The sequence below is a fragment of the Macaca fascicularis genome, chromosome 1 (genome assembly GCF_037993035.2).
Source record: "Macaca fascicularis isolate 582-1 chromosome 1, T2T-MFA8v1.1".
In the NCBI taxonomy this organism is placed as follows: domain Eukaryota; kingdom Metazoa; phylum Chordata; class Mammalia; order Primates; family Cercopithecidae; genus Macaca; species Macaca fascicularis.
This window is the reverse complement of record NC_088375.1, coordinates 215,301,832-215,329,386: the sequence shown is the minus strand read 5'-3', so window position 1 is coordinate 215,329,386 and position 27,555 is coordinate 215,301,832. Positions and strand designations below refer to the sequence as shown.

Genomic DNA, 27,555 nt, shown 5'->3' with positions numbered 1-27,555 from the left:
AATCCCGTTTGGCCAGCTGGGAATCCTATAGTTCATGCACATGGGGTATACATACAATCTCAGGGGCAGCCCTAGGTCACGGGCCACAGGCACACCTAAAAGTTACGTATCACGGGATAACAGTTCTTTGGAAAGATGGGGGATTGGGAAGGGTGACCCAGGGATCTCGGCTCTGCCACCAGAGGGCAGAAGTGTGCCAGCCACCCAGAACTGTGGGATTAGCCCTGGTGCCCATCCCAGACACACAACCACATACTGTGGGAGCCCCTGGAGCCAACTGGTCCCCCTGCTTCAGCAAGGGGCATGTTCAGAGTCAGGCTGTGTATTCACGACGGGACTCCTTCGCCCACCAGCATTTCTCAATACAAAAGCAGTTGCGTTCCATACTTCATTATGTAACACTCTCATGCATCAAAGGACAGCAGCACCCCGGGAACTTGGCCCTAAATGCCAGTTGCACCCACAAGTTGTGATAACAATCCTGACCTTCCCCATATTTCCAAATCCCCCAAATCAGGAGCGGGGGGCAGGACAGCCTCCTGTTGTAAGGTGTTGAACCAGCCCGTTCCCAGTAATGGCTCCATCTCTGAGCGTGGGTCGGGGTTGACCTGGTACCTGCTGGGAGAGCCCACACCTTTGGGAGGAGATCATGGTCAATCCCCATCCTTTGGGGGCTGCCCTCCAGACCAAAGTGAAGGCACCCAGAGGCAGAAACTTCAGCCTTTGTCAAACAGACCTGGGTTTAAATCTTGATCTGAGTTCCTACTAGCTGAATGGCTTCAGAAAGTCTCTTAACTTCTCTGAGCCTCAGTTTCTTCATCTGCAAAAGGGGAATAAGAATATCTTTTTTTTTTTTTTTTTTTTTGAGATGGAGTTTTACTTTCTCACCCAGGCTGGAGTGCAGTGGCACGATCTTGGCTCACTGCAATCTCCGTCTCCAGGGTTCAAGCGATTCTTGTGCCTCAGCCTCCCGAGTAGCTGGAATCACAGGCACCCACCACCATGCCTGGTTAATGTTTGTATTTTTAGTAGTGAGGGGGTTTCACCATGTTGCCCAGGCTGGTCTCGAGCTCCCGACTTCAAGTGATTTGCCTGCCTCATCCTCCCAAGTGCTGGGATTGTTACAGGCCAAGAATATCTTTTTGATCGGGCTTTTGTTTTGGGGCAATAAGAAGATGGATGTGGTGAGCTTGGCTGGCACCTGGGACACAGTAAGTGCCTGATACAGGGTGGCTGATATTACTTTATGGGAAATTGTCATGTTTCCTCCATCCTGTACCTGTTAAGAAGCCACTCTCTGAGCCAGGGTGCCAGGGTGAGGCTGTGGGCTGCCTGCTGCTGTGCCAGGGCAGGGGCCCCTTGTCCCTCTTCCCCCTGGGTCCGAGGACACACCTCATAGGTCACACTCATACAACTGCTTACCCTACCCACCACACTACTATCCCTTGATTTACCAACTTTTAAAATTATATGCTTTTTCTAGAATATTTATTACATAGCCCCATTTTTACCCTAAATGAATTATTTTCCATATAAAGAAGAAATTACACAGTATTCCAGTCCCATACACCCTGTCCATTGCTGAGTAATGGGTTTAAGCCCTGTTGTGTGCCCAGGGTCCCCACTTTGAGAGGCTGAGCCTGGCTGCGGAGCCCTCATGGGCTCAAGACTCAGGACGTCTTGGGGATGACTCCTGCCTTTTGTCCTCACGGCTTAGGATGATTAAGGACATTAAGGCGGCGACAAACTTACTTCAAGACCAGTGGTCTTGGAGCAAGGGGGAGAGAGAAGGGTTTGCTTCTGAGACCCTCCCATCTCCACCTTCTTGGATGCAGGATCAGTAAGAGCAGCAGCTCCTCTGGTTCCGGCTGCATGGGTGCCCGCCCTTCATTCAGGCCTCATCCAACCCTCTTAAAGTCAGCTGCAGGGGTGAGGGCTCCACTTATCTCCATGTGGGAGGCGGAACAGCAGTTAAGAGGTGGACTCAGGAGCCCGAGGCCTGGCTGGAATCCTAACTCCTCACTTTCCAGCTTGGGCAGGCATTTTATTCTCTGTGCTGCAGTTTCCTCTGCTGTAAAATGGGAACAGTAACAGCATCTACCTCCAAAGGCCATTGTGGGGTTTCAATGAATTAGTTCCTATAAAGAAAGCACTTAGCTCAGAGCCAGGCATACAGTAGGCACTCAGTGAGCATCTGCTATTAGAGTTACTCTCAGTGTCCCACACAGGGCCAGGCACACACAGCAGGTGTCAGTTCTTATTTGCGGAATAGATGGACCAAGCTGTTTGGATATGGATTATAAACTGTATGAATCTCAGGGATGTTGGGCCGGGCGCAGTGGCTCACGCCTGTAATCCCAGCACTTTGGGAGGCTGAGGCGGGCAGATCACCTGAGGTCGGGAGTTCGAGACCAGTCTGACCAACATGGAGAAACCCTGTCTCTACTAACAATACACAAAAATTAGCCGGGTGTGGTGGCACATGCCTGTAATCCTGGCTACTCGGGAGGCTGAGGCAAGAGAATTGCTTGAACCTGGGAGGCGGAGGTTGTAGTGAGCCAAGATTGTGCCATTGCACTCCAGCCTGGGCAACAAGAGTGAAACTCCATATAAAAAAATATAAAAATAAAAAATAATAATTAAAAAAGGATGTTGATGGAGAACCCAGCAGCCAGGTGACAATATTTGCATTTTACCTCAACCCAAGACTAACATGTCAAGCCTTTCTCATTCATCAGGGAGGCAGGGTTTGCAATCCAGTAATAAACACCAGGCCAGAAAGCAGAGCCACGTCTGTGGTAGAGAGTGCTGTGGCTCAAGTGCGTGTGCCTCCTGCAGTTCCAGGGCCTAGAGGTGACCCTCCCTTTGGATTCAGAGATCAGAGGGCAAAAATCACTATGCGGTTTAAGTCTACCAGGGACCAATACTGAGGTCACGGTGAGATTCACTTGGCCTTAAATGGAGTTTTGAAACTTACTTTGAAATGTGATCCTGGGCTACTCACTTAACCTGCAGAACCTTCATTTTCCCCTTGTAAGAGCAGGTTAACAGTACCGGCCTCAGCAGCAGATCTGATGATCATATACTCTGCAATAACTCAGAATCTATGTAAGCAGCCTAGAAGAGCAACTGGAAGAGCTTAGGAAGATTACTAAATGCAAGTAAACCAGCCCCACCTGAGATGGCCATATTTTCAGTTTTGCCTCCTAGAGGACATTGGCAATGTCTGGAGACATTTTTGGTTATCACAGCTTAGGAATGTCTACTGGCATCTAGTAGGCCAGGGATGCAGCTAAGCAGCCCACAGCACACAGGATAGCCCCCCACAACAGAATGATCCAGCCTCAAACGTCAATTGTGTGGAGGTTGAGAGTTATCAGCTCAGATTTAGTTTAACTTTCATCACGTAAAAGACTTATTTTTTCGGTTGTGTGGGCAAAGTGCTTCGTGGGTTGCTACTAGATGAGGAGAAGGAAATGATTAGTACACACAAAAAATTCCACCCAGCTGCCAATATGGCATCGTTCGGTGACTAAGATCCCAAAACTCTCAGTAAAGGTCAACCTTCCAGGAAGTTCTGAAAAATGCAGCTTTTCATGTTGATTTCCTGGGCTGATTCCATGACTAATCAGTCCGTCTCACACCCAGGGAGAAATCCTGCAGCACAGAGAGCCTCCTCTTCTGCCCCCATCAATCTCTGTAGAAGGAAGACATTCAGCAAACCACGCTGCTCGGCATCTAAGCTCATTCTCCAAAGAAGAGTCGCCCACCCATCCTTCTATGGCGCCCTCCCTTCTTCCCTCCATCCAACAAGTACCAAGTGCCCGCCATGCGTCCATCCGTGTTGTACTTGCTGGGATGCAACGGTAAAGAGGCCCAACAAGGGCACTGCCCTCATGGAGCTCATGGGGAAGGACCTGGACAACTGGCCCATCCAAGACACCAACCTTCTCCATACAAGATCCTTGTAAGGATCTTGACATGATTTACGAGATCATGGTCTTAGAACCCAAGACAGTTTTAAAAAATCGTGTTTTTATGGAACATTTGGCTCTTGCCCCTTATTTGTACTTGAAATTGCAGTTCAGAGAGGTTAAGCGACTGATCAAGGTCACGCGCAAGAGTCTCAGAGAAAGGACGAACATCCAGGTTCCCTGACTCCAGGGTTTTCCCATTTCACCATGGCCACCATCACCCCAGCAACACTCACAGCCTGTGCCCTGCCTGCCAGCTCCATGCTGGGCACTCTACAAGGATTTGCTCATGTAATCCTCACCACCGCCCTGTTAGGTAGAGACTACTGTTACTCCCTCGGACACCTGGGGAAACCAAGGCACAGAGACATTTAGTAACTTGCCAAGGTGGGGCTTGAATTGTAATACAATCAACCCCCAAAATACTCCCCATTCTTGGTCCCGGTCATTCATTAGAACAGATAAAGAGGTCAGACATGACAACTGTCAGCAAGCCACTCCCCTCTCTGGGCCTCAGTTTCCCCATCTACATAAGAGGGTAGTCTAGGTGATTTGAGGGTCTACCTGCCTCTGACCTCTGGGGACCTTTGGAGCCCTGGCACCTGCTCCCATTGGGTCCCAGTGTGCCACTAAAGCTGTTCCTGTTACCTGCTGGCACCTGGTGAGGCTATCAGATAAACCAAAGGCACCTCCCAGACATTATCAAAGCCTGGTATTATTTAGATATGAGCTATTAGAAATATGAGACATATTTCCATGGGGATGCCTCAATTCCCTAATTCCTGAGGGTAAAATCTGCCAAAGTTTTGACTAACAGCAGTTGTTTTAGAGTGTCCAGCTCTGCCACTTACTAGCTTAGGCAATTACTTCACCTCTATGAGCCTCGGTTTGCTCATCTGTAAAGTGGGAACGCCTACATTTAAAGGATGGCTGTGAGGATGAAATGAAACAGTGATTGACAAGAGCCAGGTAAGGTCACCAGCATTTAACTGGTGCTTAATAAGTGGTGGCTATTCTCAATGGAAATTTTAAGGGCGATGCTGGTTTAGATGTCGCCTATAATGAGAACGTGCCTGGGTGGGCATGAAGCACCAGGCAATGATGTAAGACAGGCTGTTTTAAACCCACTCAATTCTTCTGCCACAGCCAGCTCCGAGGTCACAAACAGCAGAGAAGAGTCAGTGGAGGTATCTTAGGTGCCTAAGATGGTTTGGGGTTTGCAGGGGTGGGGTGCAGAAAGAGGTGGTGGGATGCATATGACTCTCTCTGGGTGAGGAAAGAGGGAAAGTCAGATTCCGGGCCCAAGGCTGCTTCTCTTTCTACCTGATGAAGAGGCAATGAGAGAAAGGAAGGGCTGGCCCAGGAAGCTGGAGAACTGCTTCTGACTCCCAGTCTACCTCTGCCGCTGTGTGTCCGCAAGGAAGCCCCTTCCCCTCTCTGGGCCTCAGTCTCTCCACCTGTGAAAATGAGAGGATCGCTGGGGGCGATGGCTTACGCCTGTAATCTCAACACTTTGGGAGGCTGAGGTGGGTGGATCACTTGAGGTCAGGAATTCAAGATCAGCCTGGCCGACATGGTGAAACCCCGTCTCTACTAAAAATACAAAAATTAGCCAGGCGTGATGGCACATGCCTGTAATCCCAGCTACTCAGGAGGCTGAGACAGAAGAATCGCTTGAACCCAGGAGGCAGAGGTTGCAGTGAGCTAAGATCATGTCACCCGTACTCCAGCCTGGGGGATAAGAGCGAAACTTCGTCTCAAAAAAAAAAAAAAAGACAGAGAGGATCATCCAAGTTGACTTTGATGTGTGAGATTCAGGTCTGCAAGATGGGGGCAACAGCCTTAACCACCTCACTGGAGGATGAGAGATGAAATGCCAGCGCAAGCCCTTAGCGCCATGCCTGCCATGCAGCCAGGACTTAGCACATGGTGGCTTCGCCATTATACTGATTCCAATATTAGATTCTATGTGCTGAGCTGCTGCCCTGATCTCCAGCAACCCGAGTCTCAGACCACTGTGCAATCCAGCCTTTCTCTCCAAGGGAATCCAGGAGGATCAGATATTATTATTCTTCCCTCACTTCTGTTAAAAAAATAAATAAAGTGACACAATCGCTCTGTGATGAAATCTATGACAACTCCTGAGACTCCCTGGCCCTGGAAATGTAAGCTCCAGGGGGTGCAGACAGAAAATGCCCCAAACTCAGAGTCCAGTGACCGAAGCACTGTTCTCAGGCCAACCTTGCCACTCCCTTGGGGGCCACTTGGCTGTGTCTGCTAAATAAAGTATTAGCGAAGGCCTCACCTGCCTGAAAGCAGAGGCTGGCCGGGTCACCCATGGAGACCCCTTTCAGCTCCACGATATGGAATTAAGATGCTTTGGATACAGTAGGCCCAAACAAACTCTTTGAAGCCTTAGAGCAGCGCTCCTCTGAGTAGAAAGCACTCAGGAATTGCCTGGGTTCCATGCAGATCCCAATCAGCGGGTCTGGGCGGGGGCTGAGACTCTGTATTTCTCACAAACCTCCCAGCAGTGCCGATGCTGCTGGGTCCACGGACCACACTGAGAGTAGTAAGGGCTTAGAGGCTTTTTTAAAAATGGTAAAGAAAATGTATTATGCTCATAGCAAGAATCCCCAGGGTAGGGTGACCCACGTGTCCTGCCACCCTGGCAGGCACTGACTGCACTAAATACACGTGCATGACCAAGCACGCAGGAGAAAGCAGTTCATCCACCCTGCTGCCTGGGCTTGAGCAAGCCTCAGCACCCTACTCTTTTAGGGTCCCTGACTACCAGCTGCCCTGAAAGGGTCACTGGAGACAAACGCCAGGATTCCTGAGACAGAGTCCCAGTCCCCTTGTAGCCGGCACCAGACCACCAGAATCTAAGGGCTGTGACGTCACTTCTGAGCCCTCTCTCTTCTATCCTCTGTACCTGGTCTGCAGCAGTTCTGCAACATGAGGAATGGTTCCGGGGGCAGCCCCTCACCCCTGCTCTCTCTGCTCTCCTTGCTGAGGCCGGCCATCTGCATACCTGCCCAGGTGAAATCCATCCCACTCTCCCTCCTCAGGCTTCCAACTGGCCCAAAGCCCGCCTGCTGCACTGCTACCCTGCTGACCTTCCCCTGCGGCTCCTTCCCACTACGAAATTCTGCTCTTCCTCCTCCTCCTTCCACTAGGAGGGTTCCAGTGGGAAGCCAGGCAAAAGTTTCCCTATTACAGGGTTTGGAGGATGCTGGGGATTTCTTCTACATTGTGTTTCCTCCCTGCTTGTTATCAGAATAAACATCAGAGGTCACGGCATCAAAGCTTCTCTACAGTTTAGAGAACAGAAGAAGCCACTTATGCAATAATAGGGGAGCCCTGGCAGAGAGGAGCTGGTGGGAATAAGTTGGATGGGAGCTGTGGGGGTGGGAAGGGGCTTAATGCATAGTGGCTTAATGCAGGCATCCTGGAGTGGTAGAGAGCAGTAGTCCCCAACCTTTTTGGCACTAGGGACCAGTTTTGGGGAAGACAGTTTTACCATGGACCAGTGCAGGGGTTAGGGGGATGGTTCCGGGATGATTCAAGCACATTACATTTATTGTGCACTTTTTTTTTTTTTGAGACGGAGTCTTGCTGTGTCACCCAGGCTGGAGTGCAGTGGCACAATCTCAGCTCACTGCAAGTTCCGCCTCCTGGGTTCACACTATTTTTCCTGCCTCAGCCTCCCGAGTAGCTGGGACTACAGGTGCCCGCCACCAAGCCCGGCTAATTTTTTGTATTTTTAGTAGAGACGGGGTTTCACCGTGTTAGCCAGGATGGTCTCGATCTCCAGACCTCGTGATCCGCCCACCTCGGCCTCCCAAAGTGCTGGGATTACAGGCATGAGCCACCGCGCCCGACCTATCGTGCACTTTATTTCTATTATTATTACACTGTAATATATAATGAAATAATTAAACAACTCACCAAAATATAGAATCAGTGGGAGCCCTGAGCTTGTTTTCCTGCAACTAGACGGTCCTATCTGAGGGTGATGGGAGACAGTGACAGATCATAAGGTATTAGACTCTCATAAGGAGCACGCAACCTAGATCCCTTGCGTGCGCAGTTCACAAGAGTTCGGGCTCCTGCGAGAATCTGATGCCACTGCTGATCTGAGAGGAGGCGGAGCTTAGGCAGTCATGTGAGCAGTGGGGAGCGGCTGAAAATACAGATGAAGCTTCATTCGCTTGCCCACCGCTCACTTCCTGCTTTTGTGGCCCAGTTTCTACCAGGCCATGAACTGGTACCAGTCCGTGGCCTGGGGGCTTGGGGAATCCTGGTATAGAGGGCTGAAGAGTGCACCGCAGCCCCCAACACCACCACAAAAAAGATACATCCGTGTCCCAGAACCTACGTATGTGACCTTATTTGGAAAAAGAGTCTTCGCAGATATAATTAAGTTAAAAATCTCGAAATGAGATTACCCTACACAGGAGTCCTCATAAAAGACACTCAGAGGAGAGGAACAGGGGAAGGACAGTCTTTGCCATAGGAAGAAGAAGGCAAAGACTGAAGTGAGGCAGCCACAAGCCAAGGCACACCTGGAGTCAACAGAAACTGGAAGAGGCACAGTGGATTCTCCCCAGCAGCCTTCAGAGGGGGTGTGATCCACTGATGCCTTCATTCCAGACTCCTTGGCTAGTGAAGCCAGTGAGAGGTGCTGCCACCTGGGGCCGGGTCCCCCATGGCCTTTTGACTTCAGGAAGGAAAGGAACCTGATGTCATTGGTGAGCTGGTGAGCCCTTCATTCATGCCAGGACCACGTGATGCTTCTCAGAGTTTATCTCACTTATTCCTCGCAATAGGCCCGCGGTTTTACCTCCTCAGTAACTCTCGAATCTGGCTCCTTCCCCTCTCCACCCAGGCCGCTGGTCTGAGCCACTGTGAGGCAAGAGATTCCTGTTGCTTTAAGCTGCCCGGTTTGTGGGAATTTGTTACAGCAGTCCTAAGAAGTTGACACAGGGAGTCCCGCACTGCCGTGTGCTGAGCAACCTTGGGTAAACTGCCTAACCTCTCTGAACTGACTTCCTGATTCATACGATGGGGCCATAAGATCTATTTCATTTATTCATTCAACAGATATTTACCAAGTATGTGTGATGTGCCAGGTGCTGGCTCAGGCCCTGGAAATGAACAAAACCAGACACAGACCCTGCCCGAATGGCGCCTTGTGGTCTCGCGGGAAGCCAGTTACCAATCCAAGAATCACGTAACTAGGGGCACAGCTGTGACCATGGTCCATGGGGTGCTGGGAGCGTGCAAGTCAGGAGACCTGGAAGGCTTCTGCTGGGAGGTGACGACTGAGCGAAGGGACGAAGGAAAGGTCAAAAGTGAGTAGGCAAAGAGGAGCAAGAGGAGATTTCCAGCTAGAGGAAGGGTGTGTGCAAAGATGCTGCTGTACACAAAGCACATGTGCCCAGGGGTGCATGCAAAGCTGCAAAGCACACGTGCCCAGGAGTGCATGCAAAGCCGCAAAGCACACGCGCTGAGGGGTCTGTGCAAAGCCGCAAAGCACATGTGCTCAGGGAGCTGCCGGAGGCCGGTGTGGCAGGAGCCCCACTGCAGGGGGACTGAAAGCAGAAGTGAGGCTGGAGCAGGACAAGGGCCAGCCCACTAGGGCCTGAGAGCCACACCAGAGGGGCTGATTTTTTCTCCTGAGTGCAGTTAGCAGGGAGGTGGCATGGTCATGTGCACCTTTGAAAAGAACCTCTAGCTGCAGAGTGGGGAGAAAACTGCTGGCCAGAGGCGTGGTAGGAAGGCCAGTGAGAAGGCCCTGCTGTTATCCAGGAGGGGCGACACTGGCTCAGACCAGCGGCCTGGGTGGAGAGGGGAAGCAGCCAGATTAGAGAGTTACTGAGGAGTTAAAACCACGGGCCTATTGCGAGGAATAAGTGAAATAAACTCTGAGAAGCATCACGCGGTCCTGGCATGAATGAAGGGCTCACCAGCTCACCAATGACATCAGGTTTCTTTCCTTCCTGAAGTCAAAAGGCCAAGGGGGACCTGGCCGCAGGTGGCAGCACCTCTCACTGGCTTTGCTAGCCAAGGGTGAAGATGAGTACCCACCATTTACAGAGCTTAGAAAATCAACTTACCATCCTTGAGTGAGACGCTCAGAAGGTCCTGAGGGAGAAGACAACAGGCATTAGTGACAAAGCTGATACATGATCAGCCCGCTCATTTGACAAATACTGACTCTTACCAAGTGGCAGAACAAGACAGACAAAAAGCCACTGTCCTGGATTCCAGAGGTGAGCCAGATGATAAGCAGGCAAGCGAAGAAAGAAATACATGAGGACTTCAGGTAGTGAGATAAGGAGGGGAAGGGGCTATTTCAAATCCACGTACTTTCCCCACCAATAGTCTGTGTCACAAGCTTCTATCTGCTTTAACTGCAGGCAGAGCTGGTGAGTGACATGCTCAAGGGCACACGGTGAAGCTTCTGCTTCTGAAAAGAGGCACCACGGCTTAGGAGAATGTGGGCTCTGAGTCAGACTACCGAGGTTCAAATCCTGGCTCCACCACTTAACAGCTGTGTGACCTTGGGCAAGTTACTTAACCTCCCTGTGTCTCAGTTTTCTCAACTACTATGAAATGGGGATGGCCCTGCTACTTACCTCATGAAGTCACTTTGAGAATTAGATGAGTTAGTTTTTGAAAAGGTACCAGCACATAATAAGCATTGTATGAGCATAAAGTCAAGAGTAAATATTCAATAATGATAATTCAACATCAGCTATGATCATGATATGATATTATGATGACATATTTTATCTTCCAACTGCTCCACCCCACTAGAAGTGATTTTTTTAGGCTAACATTGAAAGAAAATGATTTGTTCTACTGTCCCCAGCAGCCACCACCAGGTGTTGGGTGTACCTGAATGATCACCGTCGGGTCGTCCTTCAAGATGGGGTCCTTCAGTAAAATCTGAACAAACACATCTGCTCCTTCACCTCCCAGGCCGCTCGCAAAAGCAGTCATGGTTGGCAAGACGGCTTCGGACAACTCCAGCCACTTCACCAGGCCTGCCATGAACTCTGTGCAGAAGGAGCTGAAAGGCAGACATGGTCTTAGTTCCCCAGGATCCTCAGAGCTCAGCCTCCATTGGGAAGTATAGATTAGTTGTGGTTACGGATGTGAACGGCTGGCACGTGCACGACTTAGTGACTGTGATCCCTCAAATACAGAGGCAAAGACCTCATCTCGGGTGATGTGAATTTGTTTTTTGCTTTTGTTTTGAGATGGAGTTTCGCTCTTGTTACCCAGGCTGGAGTTCAGTGGCGCAATCTCAGCTCACCCCAACTTCCACCTCCCGGGTTCAAGTGATTCTCCTGCCTCAGCCTCCCGAGTAGCTGGAACTACAGAGGTCACTGTAGGGAGATTTATTTATTTGTTTTTCAGACAGGGTCTCGCTCTGTCACCCAGGCTGGAGTGCAATGGCGCAATCACGGCTCACTGCAGCTTCAACCTCACAGGCTCAAGTGATTCTCCCACTTCAGCCTCCCGAGAAGCTGGGATTACAGACACACACCACCATGCTGGGCTAATTTTTTGCTTTTTTTTTTTTTTTTTTTGAGACGGAGTTTTGCTCTTGTTGCCCAGGTTGGAGTACAATGGTGCAATCTCAGCTCCCTGCAACCTCCGCCTTCCAGGTTCAAGCGATTCTCCTACCTCAGCCTCCCGAGTAGCTGGGATTACAGGCATGTGCCACCACACCCGGCTAATTTTGTATTTTTAGTAGAGACAGGATTTCACCATGTTGGCCAGGCTGGTCTTGAACTCCTGACCTCAGGTGATCCACCCACCTCGGCCTCCCAAAGTGCTGGGGTTACAAGCGTGAGCCACTGTGCCCGGCCCGGGTGATGTGGATTTTGGTTTCTTCTGTCACCAAAACATTTACCAAAGAGGCTGATAAGCCACAGCAATGGGAACAATGGACGGTGACTGGTTGCATGCCTTGGGCCCGGGCTGTGCCAGTGGCTGAGGAATAAAGGTGACAAAACCCGGTATCTGAGGAAGTTCACAGCAGGGTGGACACTCAAGTAACCAAGTGACCCGAGTGCTGTGTGGTACCCTAGGACAGAAGTGGAGATCAGTTCAATGCAGCCCACAGAGGGAGCCTCCAATCCACCTGCAGAAGTGACGGCAGCCACCAGAAAAGGCTTCCCAGAGGAGGCCATCTGGTCTCCTGGACGCTGCCAAGGACATGCTTTCTGGAAACGCTGGCTGCTGTGGAAGTGGAAGAAGTGAAGGGAAGAATGCCCTCCACGTGCACTGCCACCGCCGGTCTCTGTCCATAGCGGGCATTTGAGTGCAGTCCTACAGGAGCCCCCAGGGGAGGAAGGGATGGGGCCCCTCTAGGGGAGAAGGAAGCCTTTGAGCTGAGACACAGAGGTGGGGAGCCCAGAGCATGTGGGGGGACGATGGCAGAGTCCACACCAGACTTCTGACACAGCCACCTCTGTGGAGCGGGAGTCAGCTGGGTGGCAGGTGGGCCAGGCAATGTGGGCCAGGAGAGTCACTTAGAAGGCGATTATACCACTCCCAGGAAAAGACTGACAACCAGAAACCAGGTCTGTCTCCAAAATCAGAGTCCCAGCTTGCCTCAAACCACATTGCCTTGGGACTCCAACACTGGGTTCTGCCCTGTAGGGCAGAGGCTGCACTCAGGCCTCTCAGAAACATGCAGAGCTCCCAGGTGGTGGGGGCAATGTCAGGAGCCCCCTGCCCTTTCACCACGTGGCCCAGCTATCACATTCCTTACAGTGGGGCCAGGACTTTGATGGGAGTTGTGAGGAACTTGGGTGTAAATCCCAGCCTTGGCCAGGCGCAGTGGCTCACCACGCCTGTAATCCCAACGCTTTGCGAAGCGGGGCCGGGTGGATCACCTGAGGTCAGGAGTTTCAGACCAGCTTGCACAACATGGTGAAATCCCATCTCTACTGAAAGTACAAAAATTAGCTGGGCATAGTGGCATGTACCTGCAGTCCCAGCTATTCACGAGGCTGAGGCACAAGAATCGCTTGAACCCAGGGGCGGAGGTTGAAGTGAGTTGAGATCACACCACTGCACTCCAGCCTGGGTGACAGAGTGAGACTCTGTCTGAAAAATAAATGAAAATAAAAAAATAAAATAAGTATAAATAAAAATAAAAAAATAAAGTAAGTATAAATAAAAATAAAAAATAAAAAAAGTATAAATAAAAATAAAAAATAAAATAACTATAAATAAAAATTAAAAAATAAAATAAGTATAAATAAAAATAAAAAAATAAAATAAGTCCTGGCCTCACCACTGGTTGGGTTCCTGAGAAGCTGCCCTGGAATGGAAATGATCAGGGCTCCCCTTAGGATCAACACCTTGGGGAGGGAAGGGAGGAAGCAGGGCTGGGCAGAGGGAGCAGCTGAGCTGTGATACAGTCTCAAGGGAGGTCTCAGCAGCCCCTGCAGGGAGTTCTAAAGATGGGATGACCCTTCAGAACTGCCCCCAGTGGGGTGAGAGGGCCAGGCCTTTACAGCTGTGCATCAGCCAGTTACTGGATGCAGGTGCCCCAGGGAGGTGACAGAACCTCAGGCAAGGTGGCTCCCTTCAGCTGAGGCAGGCCCAAAAAGGTACAGACAGCTCAGGGCTGTGCTGGCAGCCTTGCCAGCAGCTGGGGGTGAAAGTCCTTCATTCTTGAAGGGGAATCTTAGCAGACAGCATCTTGGGAAAGTGTAATGACCTCTCTGTGCCTCAGTATCCTTATCTGCAGAATGGGTTCAAGAGACCAACTTCACAAGGTTGGTTGAGGGTGAAGTGAGATGATAAATATAAAGTGCCCACAATTGAGCCTGGCACATAGTAGAGGCTCAACTAATGTTAGCTAGCATCATTATTTTAATTTACAAGGTGGCAGATGGAGGCGGTGGAGGATGGCGTTAAGAGTCGGACTCTGAAGTTCAACCACCTGGGGGAGTCCTGGTTCCCCTGGAAATTGGCTTTGTGTCCTCACTTTACCTCTCAGCTTCATTTCCCTCTGAGATAACGTGGATAATAACAGGACCTGCCTCATAGGTGAGTTGGGCAGATTAAATGGCATGGTAACACTGTCTGGCACCAGTGAACCCTGGATAAATGTTAGCTACTGCTATCACAGTGATTATAATTTGCCCCACTGCAATTTACTGGGATTACCTTGGGGTGGTAATGAGGTACATATTTGGGGAGGGGATGGCTAAGTGAACTGAACATTACTTAGAGGCAAATTTATATACAGAAAGGGCTCAGGGCCAAGGGCTGCAGCATGGCCTGGCCCTGCTGTACATGAAGAAAGTTTTGGGATATAGAGAAGCATCTCTTAACAAGAGTGCAGGGGTAAAGAGCACAGACCGGTTCAAATCCCAGCTCTGCCACGAACTGTGTGATCTTGGACAAGTAATTTCACCCCTCTGGGCCTTAGTTTCCGTATCTGTAAAACAGTGGAGATGATAAAACCTATTTCATAGCATTGTTGAAAGTATTAACTAAGTAAGTATTTGTCATGTGCTTAGAACAATACCTGGCACCTGCAAAGCACTAGATAGTAATGTGTTTCTTTCCATGGACAAATGAATTTGAAAAAATATATATGTAAAGTGCCAGCACAGCAATTTACCAAACAACAAGTAGCATTTTAAATCGGCAGGGCCTTGATAATTTCTACTAATGTGTTTGTTGGTCTAGTGGAAATACAGGAAAATCAATAGCAACAATGACAGCAGGTAACAATTGTAGAGCAACTATCCGTCAGTCCCTGTACTGAGAGCTTCGTACACCTTGAGTTACTTAATTCTCACCGTGACCCCATGAGGAAGGGAGGTACTAGTTAAGGGAGGTACTAGTTTACCCCACTCTAGAGATAAGGAATCCTAGATCCAGAAAGGTTAAGTGACAGCTCCAGATTCAAACCTACATCTCTGGGACCCCAGAGGCTATGCATACCCACTGCAGAGGTTACCCCACTCCAGTGGTTACGTCCCTGAGCACCCACCATGCACGGGTCACTCACTGAGCAAGGGCATCAAACATCCCCTTTGATCCTACCCCATCTTACACATGGCGTGCCTGGGCTGCTGGGTTTTGTTTGTTTGTTTTTGAGACAGAGTTTCACTCTTGTTGCCCAGGCTGGAGTGCAATGGCGCGATCTTGGCTCACTGCATCCTCTGCCTCCCAGGTTCAAGCTATTCTCCTGCCTTAGCCTCCCAAGTAGCTGTGATTACAGATGTGTGCCACCATGCCTATCTAATTCTGTAATTTTAGTAGAGACGAGGTTTCACCACGAGGTTTCACCATGTTGGCCAGGTTGGTCTTGAACTCCTGACCTCATGTGATCCACCTGCTTCGGCCTCTCAAAGCGCTAGGACTACAGGCATGAGCCACTGCGCCTGGCCAGGACTGCTGGTTAAATGTCTTCTCAAGGTTTTTACAGCAGGGACAGGACAAAGCCTCCCCTGGAATCCAGGCTTCCTGATTCCTAGTCCAAAGCTCCTCCCATTCACCAGGGCTTAGAAAACTACAGCTAACCAGCCATATCTTGCCTGCAGCCCTTATTTGTGAATAAAGTTTTATTGAAACACAGCCAGATGCATTCCTTCACCTGTTGTCTGTAGCTGCTTTTGTGCTATCACAGCAAAGGTATGAGTAACTGTGACAGAGACTGCCAGGCCCACATGCCTAAAATAGCTGGCCCTTGGCAGAAGTCTGTCCATCCCTGCTGTACCCCACTAATTTCTCCATGTTTGACAAATGGAATTAATTAAAGGGAACAGCATCTATGATGCTGACAGCATGGAGGAAAAATAAATGTTTTAGAGGGCTGTTTTATATTACGTGGGGACAAAAACTGCCAGAGTGTTTTCTAAAGATTACTGAAACCAAGAGCATATCTGGGCTTTAAAAATACTGAGGTATTTATTTATTATTTTTATTTTTTGAGATGGAGTCTCGCTCTGTCGCCCAGGCTGGCGGGTACAAGCAATTCTCCTGCCTCAGCCACCCAAGTAGCTACGACTACAGGCTTATACCACCACTTCTGGCTAATCTTTGTATTTTTAGTAGAGACAGGGTTTCACCATGTTGGCCAGGCTGGTCTCGAACCCCTAACCTCAAGTGATCTGCCCGCCTCGGCATCCCAGAGTGCTGGGATTACAGGCATGAACTACCACACCCAGCCAATATTGACGTTTTTTAAAAATATGTTTTGTGCATCAGAAAACAGATCAACCATGCGGAAACAACCGGCGTACTGAATGGGAAACATGCAAGAAGGAAACATTCCACGGCAAATGCTTATGGCCAGGCCACAGCCACCTGTGCTTGTAACAACGCTTGGATATTGTGGAGCAGGGGTGGGAGACTCAGGACAGTAACTCACTGCCTCATGTGCCCTCCTAAGTAGCGCCTAGTATGGGCCTGGCACACAGTCCAGATTCATAAACATTTGTTCATGGAAACAAAGTACACAAAACTCCTCCTTGGCTAGGTATTGGTTTATCAAGTAGGAGTTTCATTATTAACAAGACCAACCAACATTCGCTTGGCAGTAGTTCGGTGTCAGGATCCGCAAGGGCCATCATCACATACCCTCCTTACAATCACCCTCTTGGATGGTGTTGTCAACAGCTTCTCTGAAGCAGTAATTCCCCAGACCCCTCTTCCTGGCCAGCAGAAGATGGAGGTTGAAAACAGCAAAAGCCAGCTGGCTGTGGTGGCTCATGCCTATAATCCCAGTACTTTGGGAGGCCAAGGTGGGCAGATCACTTGAGGTCCGTCAGGAGTTCGAGACTAGCCTGTCTCAATGAAACCCATGGTGAAACCCCGTCTCTACTAAAAATACAAAAATCAGCCAGACATGGTGGCGTGTGCCTGTAATCCCACCTATTCAAGAAGCTGAGGCAGGAGAATTGCTTGAATCCAGGAGGCAGAGGTTGCAGTGAGCCAGGATCATGCCACTGTACTCCAGCCTGGGCCACAGAATAAGACTGTCTCGAAAGAAAAGAAAAGAAAAGAGAAAACAGCAAACGCCTTTATTTGTTCCCAGGCTTCCCTGTACCTGCAGGTTGGGCACGTGAAAAGATCTAGCCAATGACACCAAAGGAAGGCTTCTCGGGGTATTTCGGGAACAATGTCCTCCCTGATGAGAGACTTGGGGAGAATCCGAATCCCTGCCCTCTTCCTTCCTGCCTTGGGCCTTGTCCTGTGAGTGTGTGATGTATGGAGCTGCAGCAGCTATTTTGTAATCAGGAGGGGAAGGCCAACAGAATTGTTCAGAAGCCAACCCAAAGGCCTTTTTTATTTATTTATTTTTTTTGAGACAGAGTTTCACTCTGTCACCCAGGCAGGAGTGCAGTGGCACGATCACAGCTCACTGCAACCTCTGCTTCCCAGGTTCAAGTGATTCTTGTGCCTCATCCTGCCAAGTAGCTGGGATTGCAGGTGTGTGCCACCCATGGCTGGCTAATTTTTATATTTTTAATAGATTCAGGGTTTTGCCATGTTGGCCAGGCTGGTCTTGAACTCTTGACCTCATGTGATCCACCTGCCTTGGCCTCCCAAAGTGTTGGGATTACAGCATGAGCCACTGTACCCAGCCCCAGAAACCTTTTGAGTCACTGAATCAACTCCGGAACCTTGGGATTTCTCATCAAGTGAAAAAAACAAACCTCCTGCTGTTTAAATCTCTCTTAGTACTGTGTTCTATTACTTGTAGCCTGACTGCTAGGCATAGTGGCTCGAACCTGTAATCTCAGCTACTCAGGAAGCTGAGATGGGAGGATTGATTGAGGCCAGCCTGGGCAGCATAGTTTGACCCTATCTCTAGAAGAACAAAAAGTTAGCCAGGCATGGTGGCATGCATCTGTAGTCCCAGCTACTCAGAAGGCTGGGGTGGGGGAAGACTGCTTGGGCCCAGGAGTTTGAGGTTACAGTGAGCTATGACTGTACCACTGTACTCCAGCCTGGGTGACTGAGTGAGACCCCATCTCTAAAAAACAAAAATGACAAAACCAAAAAGTCAAAAAAATATCCTGAGTGGTAGGAGTAAGTGTGGTATTATCTTCATTATCTGGATGAAGAAACTAGGGCAAAGAAAGTAACTCACAGAGTTAGCAAGCAACCACTGCCATTTATTGAGTGCTTACTATGTGTTAGGCACTGAGATGTGTGCTTTGTCTACATCATCTCTTGATTGATTGATTGATTGATTGATTGGGACAGAGTCTTGCTCTGTCGCCCAGGCTGGAGTGCAGTGGCATGATCTTAGCTCATTGTAACCTCTGCCTCCCGGGTTCAAGCAATTCTCCTGCTTCAGCCTCCCGAGTAGCTGGGACCACAGGTGTGCACCACCATGCCTGGCTAATTTTTGTATTTTTAGTGGAGATGGGGTTTCACCATGTTGACCAGGCTGGTCTCAAACTCCTCAGCGCAGGCGATCCACCTGCCTAGGCCTCCCAAAGTGCTGGGATTACACACGTGAGCCACCACGCCTGACTACATCATCTCATTTAATTCCTGCAATCACCCTGCAGCATGGGTATCATTAGCCCCATTCTACGGATAAATAAACTGAGGCTTAGGGAAGTTAAATAAACTGCTCGAGGTCACATGCGACTGGAATGTGGCAGAGTTAGGATTTGAACCCAGATCTGAGTCCGGAGCCTATGGACCATCTCCTTGCTCACAAAGCCAGCATGAACCTACCTCTTCTTTTCACGAACCTTTACCAGGTATCTTTGCTATACTGAGCTGTGTGCAAGGCACTGGAAACTCTGAGATGAACGAGGTAGCTCCTGCCCTCCAAGAGCTCAGACTGGAGGGGTAGCAGGTATGGAGAGTTCCTACGCAGTGTGATGGTTGCAGAGATGGGTCCCTGGGCACACAGGTGGAACAATGCCCTGGTCTGGAGGACAGATAAGGGAAGGCTTCCCGGAGGTGACCCCCAAGGAGTTAAGTATGTTCAACTGTTTAATCCAGTGGAGAGACAAAGACAGAAAAACAAAAACCCCAAACAGCTAAGACCCAAAGCATAAGCGAAGTTTACCCATGTGGGACCACTGAGTGTAGGTGGGGGCCATGTCTTGAAAACACTGCAGATGCAAGAATTTCTCACCATCTCCTGGCCCCAATCTTGTGCCCCCTGTCCTAGTAACGGTATCTCTGTGGGCCTACACTCTCTTCCCCCTCTGAACCTTTGGAGCCCTAATGAACTCCTGCCTCTGCCTCACCCGCCACACTCAACCTCTTCCCAAGTCAACTCCATTCTCCCTGAGAAAAGTCTGTCCCATCTGTGTCCTCTCTCCAACACTCGGTCATTGTCCTGGTTCCCCTGGACGACTCCGCTGGCCTCCTAACTGGGCCCCTCCTGCCTCCATACTCTCCCCTCTAGAATTTTTTAAGGTCAAAGCCCATGCTCTTAACAGTTCTGCTATTCTGACTCCAAATACGTGATTTAAACACACACATGGAAGACACTGTCAATGACAGAGATGAAATATAACAGTGTCATTCTTTTGCTCCCATGACCCCCTGTTTAAACACATTACAGCACTCACTCATCTGTATCTGTCTGCTGTTACAATCAGCCACCTGGGCACCCCTACCTGGATGTAAGCACCTTGAGGGCAGGAGCTGGGCCTCCTTTATCTTTGTTTCCTCCACAGGGCCATGTGCTACACCCAGCACATGGTAGAGGCTCAACAAATGCATGTTTCATGAATGAATAAATATTAATATCTTATCCCTTCCTGGACAGTGTCCTGCTTGATTGGGGGATGGTATTTGTCTCATTCACATTTACCCTCCATGTACTTCAAATCATACCTGGCATACAGTAGGTGCTCAAAAAATATTTGGTGAACGTATAAATGAGTGAATAACCGAACAAGGGGATGTCTTATCCCCCTATCAGATTGTGAGTTCCTTAGAGCAGCAGTCCCCAACCTTTTTGGCACCAGGGACTGGTTTCAGGGAAGATGATTTTTCCAGGGACCCGGCATGGGTAGGATTCAGGATGAAACTGTTCCACCTCAGATCATCAGGAGTTAGTTAGATTTTCATAAGGAGCGTGCAACCTAGATCCCTTGCACGTGCAGTTCACAATAGGGTTTGAGCTTCTATGAGAATCTAATGCTGCCACAACTCAACCTCTCTGTGCTTAGATTTCTTCATCTACAGATGGGACCATACAGTATGTACCTGGAAGAGCTTTGTCAGTAGCAAAGGACACAGCCCATGTGGCTTAGTATTGATAAAATGCTTAGAACAGGAGGCAGAGGTCAGGCAGTCATTCCTGCTCGCCCACGGCTCACCTCCTGCTGTGCGGCCAGGTTTCTAACAGGTTACAGACCAGTACTGGTCCACGGCTTGGCGGTTAGAGACCCCTGCCTTAGAGGCAAGGACAGTGACTTGCCCCTCTCTGCATTGCCTCACGGTGCCTGGCAGGCTGTTTGGCTGTCCGTAATCGTTCTCCTGAAGAAGCATGACCTTCCCTCTGTGAGACAGAAGAACTCACCTGTGTTCGGGTTCAGGAAATAGCTGGGACAGGGAGATGCCACAGAGGGCAGCATAGGCGAAGCGGTTGGCCTCAGTCAGCTCCCGGCCCATGGGCAGGTGTGGCTCCCCCTCTGCAGTGGGTTCAGCTACCAGAGGCCGCTGAGGCAGCTTCTGGCATGGCCTGTTCCACGTGGCCATTCCCAGCCCTGCAGGAGAAAATTCCCAGTGAGAAATGCTTCCAGAGGTAAGCCAAGGTTACTTAAGCATGACACAGAACTTACAAACCATAAAAGGCTGATAAAGTAGGCATCATCACAATGAAGAACTTCTTTTCATCACCTTTAGGAGAGTGAAAACACACACTACAGACTGGGATGGAGGGAGGGATCTTCAATATGTGTATCCACAAAGGTCTATACACGGTATCCAAACAACTAACTCCAATAAGCCATTAAGAAAAAGAAATGAAGCCGGGCGTGGTGGCTCAAGCCTGTAATCCCAGCACTTTGGGAGGCCGAGACGGGCGGATCACGAGGTCAGGAGATCGAGAGCATCCTGGCTAACACCGTGAAACCCCGTCTCTACTAAAAATACAAAAAACTAGCCGGGCGAGGTGGCGGGCGCCTGTAGTCCCAGCTACTCCGGAGGCTGAGGCAGGAGAATGGCGTAAACCCGGGAGGCGGAGCTTGCAGTGAGCTGAGATCCGGCCACTGCACTCCAGCCCGGGTTACAGAGCAAGACTCCGTCTCAAAAAAAAAAAAAAAAAAAAAAAAAAAAAAGAAAAAGAAATGAAGCAAATTTAAAAATGGGCAAAAGACTTGAATAGATACTTCATAAAAGATATTCCGCAGTGAGCCGAGATCGCGCCACTGCACTCCAGCCTGGGTGACAGAGCAAGACTCCATCTCAAAAAAAAAAAAAAAAGATATTTCTTAGGCCAGGTATGGTGGCTCACGCCTCTAATCCCAGCACTTTTGGAAGCTGAGGTAGAAGGATTGATTGAGCCCAGGAGTTCAAGACCAGCCGAGACAACATAGTGAGACTCCATCTCTACAGAAAAATAAAATAAAAGAATTAGCTGGGCATGGTGGCACATGCCTGTAGTTCCAGCTACTTAGGAGGCTAAGGTGAGAGGATCGCTTGAGCCTAGGATTCGAGGCTGCAATGAGCTATGATCATTGCACTCCAGCCTGGGCTACAGAATGAAACCCTGTCTCTTAAAAAAAAAAAAACAAAAAAATCCCAATCGCCAATAAGTATGAAAAGATGTTCAACATAATTAGTCATCAGAGAAATGGAAAATAAAATCCCAATGAGACACTACCACTCACCTGTCAGAATAGCTAAAACTAAGAAGCCTGAGAATACCAAGTGCTGGTGAGGATGAAGAACAAACAGAACTTTCTTTTCTTTTTTTTTTGAGACGGAGTCTCGCTCGTCGCTCAGGCTGGAGTGCAGTGGCACGATCTCGGCTCACTGCAAGCTCCACCTCCCGGGTTCAGCTACCAGAGGCCGCTGACCTTCCCTCTGTGCCTCAGCTTCCTGAGTAGCTGGGACTACAGGCGCCCGCCACTGCGCCCAGCAAATTTTTTGTATTTTTAGTAGAGACGGCGTTTCACTGTGTTAGCCAGGATGGTCTCGATCTCCTGACGTCGTGATCCGCCTGCCTCGGCCTCCCAAAGTGCTGGGATTACAGGCGTGAGCCACCGTGCTTGGCCACAAACAGAACTTTCATACATTGCTGGTGGGATTGTACATTGGTACAACTATTTGAAAATGGTATGACAATATCCCCTAAAGCTCTAACATACATCTTCCCTATGCTCTGGCAATTCCACTCCTAAGAAATGAGGACTTACGTCACCAAAAGACACATACATGAATGCTCACAGCAACTTCACTCACAATAGTCCCAAACTGGCAACAACCTACATGACTATCACAGTAGAATGGATAAATGGTCATATTCATACTGTGAAACATTACACAACAATGAAAAAGGAATGAACTACAGCAAACATGAATGAATCTCAGACAAAATGATACACAGAAAGCCATTCACGAGAGAGTACCTACCATGGGATTCCCTTTACATGAAACTGAAGAATGGGAAACCCAACGTATGGTGATGGAAGTCAGATGAGGGGTTACATGTGGGAGGGAGTATTGGCTCAGAATGGGTGCAAAGGAGGTTTCTGGGTGGAGGAAATGATCTCTATCTTGACCTGGGTGGTCGTTACATGGGTATAAATATGTTTGAAACTTCCCTGATCTGTATAGTTAAGATTTATGCACTTTGTGTACGGTATACCTCAAACGAAGGAAGGAAGAAGGAAAAAAGGGAGGAAGGTCTCCTCTTTGTTCTCCCTCCTTCTTTTCCTTCCTTCCATTCTTTCCTTCCTTCCCAGGGGCAGAAGGGAAAGGGAGGAGAAGAGTAGGAAGAGGAGGGAGAGAAGAGGAGAGAGGGGACACGCCACGAAGGCATCCGAGAAGCAGACAGAACACTGGGAGCCACCAGGAAGGGTACAGGGAAGGGTGCCAGCCTCTACTGTAGGGGATCAAGGATATGAACGCAGGCTCAGGACCAGACAGACCTGGGTGTGGAAACAAGCACCGCCACTTAGCAGATGTGGGACCCTGGGCAACTCAACCTCTCTGTACTTAGATTTCTTCACCTACAGATGGAACCATACGGTATCTACCTAGAAAAGATGTGTCAGTAGTAAAGGACACAGCCCTGTGGCTTAGTATTCGTGAAGTGCTTAGAATGGAGTCTGGCACAGGGTTCGTGCTATATAAATGCTTGTTTAAAAAATAAATGCACAGAATGATCAACAAACAAGTAAAAACCTTGGCATGGTGCCTGGCACATAGCGAAGGTTTAATAATAACAAGACCTAACATTACTGAGTTATTACTGGGTGCAGGGCACTGGGGTTGCAATTTTAACAGGCATTGTCTCAGCAGACTCTATGAGGCAGGTAGGACTGTAATGTTCAGTCTGCAAATTAGGAAACAGGCTTAGAGAAGTAACTGGGCTCCCCTCACACAGCCAGTCAATGGCAGACAGATAGGGCCCAAAGATAGAACTGTTGGCCACCAACTCTGTTTTAAATATTCATCACATGGCCAGGAGCCTTCTAGCTCAATAACCACACTCCATACTGTTCTTGATTCATAAGTTTGTTCCCATCTAGCTGAGCAACAAAAATTTTTGTTCTCAAAATATTACTTCTGTAGAGGAGTTATTTAAAAGTCTGTCTACAATTAATATTTCATTTATTTTCAAAACAACCCTGAGGTAGTTAAAAGCAACAAACCAACACTTTTACAGCACATAACTGTTTGCAAAGCATTTTCCAATCCGCTTAATTCTTACAACTACCATGTAAAGTTAAGTTGGACATGAACCATTATGATTTCCTCTTATGACCGAGGAACAGGCTTAAAATGATCAAGCAATTTCCCCAAAGTTACACAGTAACTGATGAGATCCAAACCAGACTTTTGACTCCAAACCTTGAGCTCTTTCCTCTACACCAGCACAGGGATCTTCTTTCCCCCGTTTCAGATGGAGAAACGAAGGCCCAGAGAGGTTAAGACCTTGCCGAAAGTCACCCAGCAAGACTGGCCTCAACGGTTGCTCCAGGAACCCACATTTGAGATTTGCAGCAAATTTCCCTGGCTCAGAGGGTCAGCTCAGACCATGGCGGTGGAAACAGGGGGAACAGCATAAACCATGAACTGAGGGCAGTGCCAAGGGCAGCACTAGCCTGATGTCAGCAGGTCAACAATTTCCACTATATTTAATCAACTCCATGTGCCACTTGGAGGCTGTATTGATTGTACCTATTACTCAGAGGAGCCTAAGGTAGTATTTTACTAGACTGGTATCTGGGGAGCCCCACGCCAGTTCTTAGCTCAATAATAAACAGCTTTCTGATAAGAGAAGGGTGAGCTGGCCTACTTCTAACCACAGAGGTATGAGGATGTGTCTAGCGTACAAAAGGCTAAGCTCAGGCTGGGCGCGGCGGTAGCTCGCGCCTATAATCCCAGCACTTTGGGAGGCCGAGGTGGGTGGATCACTTGAGGTCAGGAGTCTGAGACCAGCCTGGCCAACATAGTGAAACCCCATCTCTACTAAAAGTACAAAAATTAGTGGCTGGGTGCAGTGGCTCACGCCTGTAATCCCAGTACTTTGGGAGGCCAAGGCAGGTGGATCACGAGGTCAGGAGATCGAGACCATCCTGGCTAAAATGGTGAAACCCCGTCTCTACCAAAAATACAAAAAATTAGCCGGGTGTGGTGGCGGGCGCCTGTAGTCCCAGCTACTCTGGAGGCTGAGGCAGGAGAATGGCATGAACCCGGGAGGCGGAGCTTGCAGTGAGCCGAGATCGCGCCACTGCACTCCAGCCTGGACGATGAGCGAGATTCCGTCTCAAAGAAAAAAAAAAAAATAGCTGGGCATGGTGGGGTGTGCCTATAATCCCAGCTACTCAGGAGGCTGAGGCAGGAGAATCACCTAAATCTGGGAGGCAGACGTTGCAGTGAGCTGAGATTGTGCCACTGCACTCCAGTCTGGGCAACAGAGTGAGACTCCATCTAACAAAATAATAATAATAAAGCTAAACTCTGACCAAATTCATTCATTCATTCAACACAATTTCTCCTGATGCCCTACAATGCATTCTCTACATAGTGGCCTCAGTGACCTTTTTGCCACATGGACCAATCATGTCACTAGGTTGCTTAAAAGCCTGCAAAGGCCTCCCATTACATCAGGATAAATCCCAGTCCTGGTATGATGGCCTAAGAGGGGTGTCCAATCTTTCGGCTTTCCTGGGCTACACTGGAAGAAGAATTGGTTTGGGCCACACATAAAATACACTAACACTAATGATAGCTGATGAGCTAAAAAAAAAAAAAATCGCAAGAAAACCTCATAATGTTTTAAGAAAGCTAGGCCGGGCGCGGTGGCTCACGCCTGTAATCCCAGCACTTTGGGAGGCCGACACGGGCGGATCACGAGGTCAGGAGATCGAGACCATCCTGGCTAACACGGTGAAACCCCGTCTCTACTAAAAAATACAAAAAACTAGCCGGGAGAGGTGGCGGGCGCCTATAGTCCCGGGACTGAGCTACTCGGGAGGCTGAGGCAGGAGAATGGCGTGAACCCGGGAGGCGGAGCTTGCAGTGAGCTGAGATCCGGCCACTGCACTCCAGCCTGGGTGACAGAGCGAGACTCCGTCTCAAAAAAAAAAGAAAGTTTACGAATTTGTGTTGGGCCGCATTCAAAGCTGTCCTGGGCTGTATGCAGCCCACAGGCCGAAGATTGGACAAGCTTAAAAGTCCTGTGCAATCCAGTTGCTGCCTGCCACTAAACTCCATCTCATGTCCCCACACCGGTCTCGTTCACTACACTACAGCCACACTGGCTGTCTTTCTGCTCGTCCCCTCCAGGCCCTTGCACCTGCCACTATCCCCGCCAGGAACACCCTTCCCTGACTATCACATCATCTGGTCTCAGCCCAGATGTCACCTCCTCTGAGAGACCTTCCCTGACTACCCAGGCTACAGTATTAGGTTGGTGCAAAAGTAACTGTGGTTTTTTGCAATTTAATAGCAAGACCCACAATTACTTTTGCACCAACCTAATATCTCTGTCTTCTATCCCAGCACCCTCTTCTATTTTTATCATACTCATTCTTATCTAAAATAATGTTTTTTAAAAAAATTATTTCTTTACCTGTGTATACAAATAGTATAGAAGTTTCTTAAGGCAGTTCCCTGGTTGTTTTTTCACTGCCACACCCCTAGCTTTCTGGACAGGCCCTGGATCACTGTAGGCATTCAGGAAATACTTGCTGGATGAATGAAGAGGGGGCTAGGATGTGGGAAGCCCTGTTCTGGGCCTTAGGGCAGATCAGAGGATGAAACTGACAAGTTCCCTGCTCTTAAGGGGCTGACATTCTGGTGGGAGACAGGCAATAATATGCCAATACACAATGACAAAGCGACCTAAGTTGGTCAAGGTCACAGAGCTAATAAGCGGTAGAACCAAGACACACACTCAGGAGGTCTGGCTGCAGAATCCATGCCCTCAGCAGCCCACTCAACACATAGGTAAACATTCCTTCAGGAAGTGGTCAGAGGAGGAACAGTTAGGCAGGGTGAGGGGATATGAAGTGATGGGGTGAAGTGGGGTTGGCTAATATACGTGGATGAAAGGTGTCATTCCAGCAGAGGCCTGCAGAAGTCACAGGATGGGTGGAGAGGTATTCCTTAGAGGAAACAGTATGGTGGTAGAGACAGACAAATACACAGACAATGGTGGCTGGACACAGTGGCTCACGCCTGTAATCCCAGAGCTTTCGGAGGCTGAGGCAGAAGGACTGGAGGAGCCTGGGCAACAAAGCGAGACTCTGTCTCTACAAAAATAATAATAATTTAAAAATTAGCCAGGCATGGTGGAGCATGCCTGTGGCCCCAGCTACTCAAGAGGTTGAGGCAGGAGGATCGCTTAAGTCCAGGAGTCTGAGGAAGTTGAGGCTGCAGTGAGCCGTGATCACACTATTGCACTCCAGCCTGGTGACAAAGCAAGACCCTGTCTCTCAAAGAAAAACAAACCAAAACAAACAGAAAAAACAGACAGTGACAATCCGTGTGATAAACACCGTGACAGGGGAAACATGAGAGACAGAGGGATCCCAAGACGGGGACCCTGAACCCAGTACTGGCTCCCTGGAGAAGGTGATGGTAAAGCTGAGACCTGAACAAGGAGTGAATCAGACAGGGGTGGGGTGGGCACATCTTTGACAAAGGGAAAAGCATGTGGCAAGACCCAGAGGTAGAGGAGAAATGCTTTTGAAGAACAAAAAGATGTTTGGTGCAGCCAGGGCTTGGACAATGGGTGGGCGTGAAGAAATGAGGTGGGAGTGGAAGCTGCCACGGGCTGCCGCAGGCAGGGCCAAGTTCGTCTCACTAAGGAGTTAGGCTTCCTTGTAAAGGCAACGGCCATGCGGGAGGCTGAATGAGGGTGCATGGA

General features: G+C 49.1%; 1 protein-coding gene across 3 annotated transcripts in view; it reads right to left on the bottom strand.

Annotated features, from left to right (window-relative positions):
- TMCO4 (transmembrane and coiled-coil domains 4) overlaps window positions 1–27,555 on the bottom strand; it is a 122,552-nt gene that overhangs the window by 80,516 nt on the left and 14,481 nt on the right. For all 3 annotated transcript variants that reach the window (XM_005544574.4, XM_005544572.4, XM_074018189.1), the window contains exons 3-5: window positions 20,530–20,716; window positions 10,881–11,055; window positions 10,097–10,124 (exon numbers count right to left, since the gene is read on the bottom strand). In XM_005544574.4, coding sequence (XP_005544631.3) covers window positions 10,097–10,124; window positions 10,881–11,055; window positions 20,530–20,708 — 382 coding nt within the window. In that variant the 5' untranslated portion in view covers window positions 20,709–20,716. The remainder of the gene's footprint in view (window positions 1–10,096; window positions 10,125–10,880; window positions 11,056–20,529; window positions 20,717–27,555) is intronic.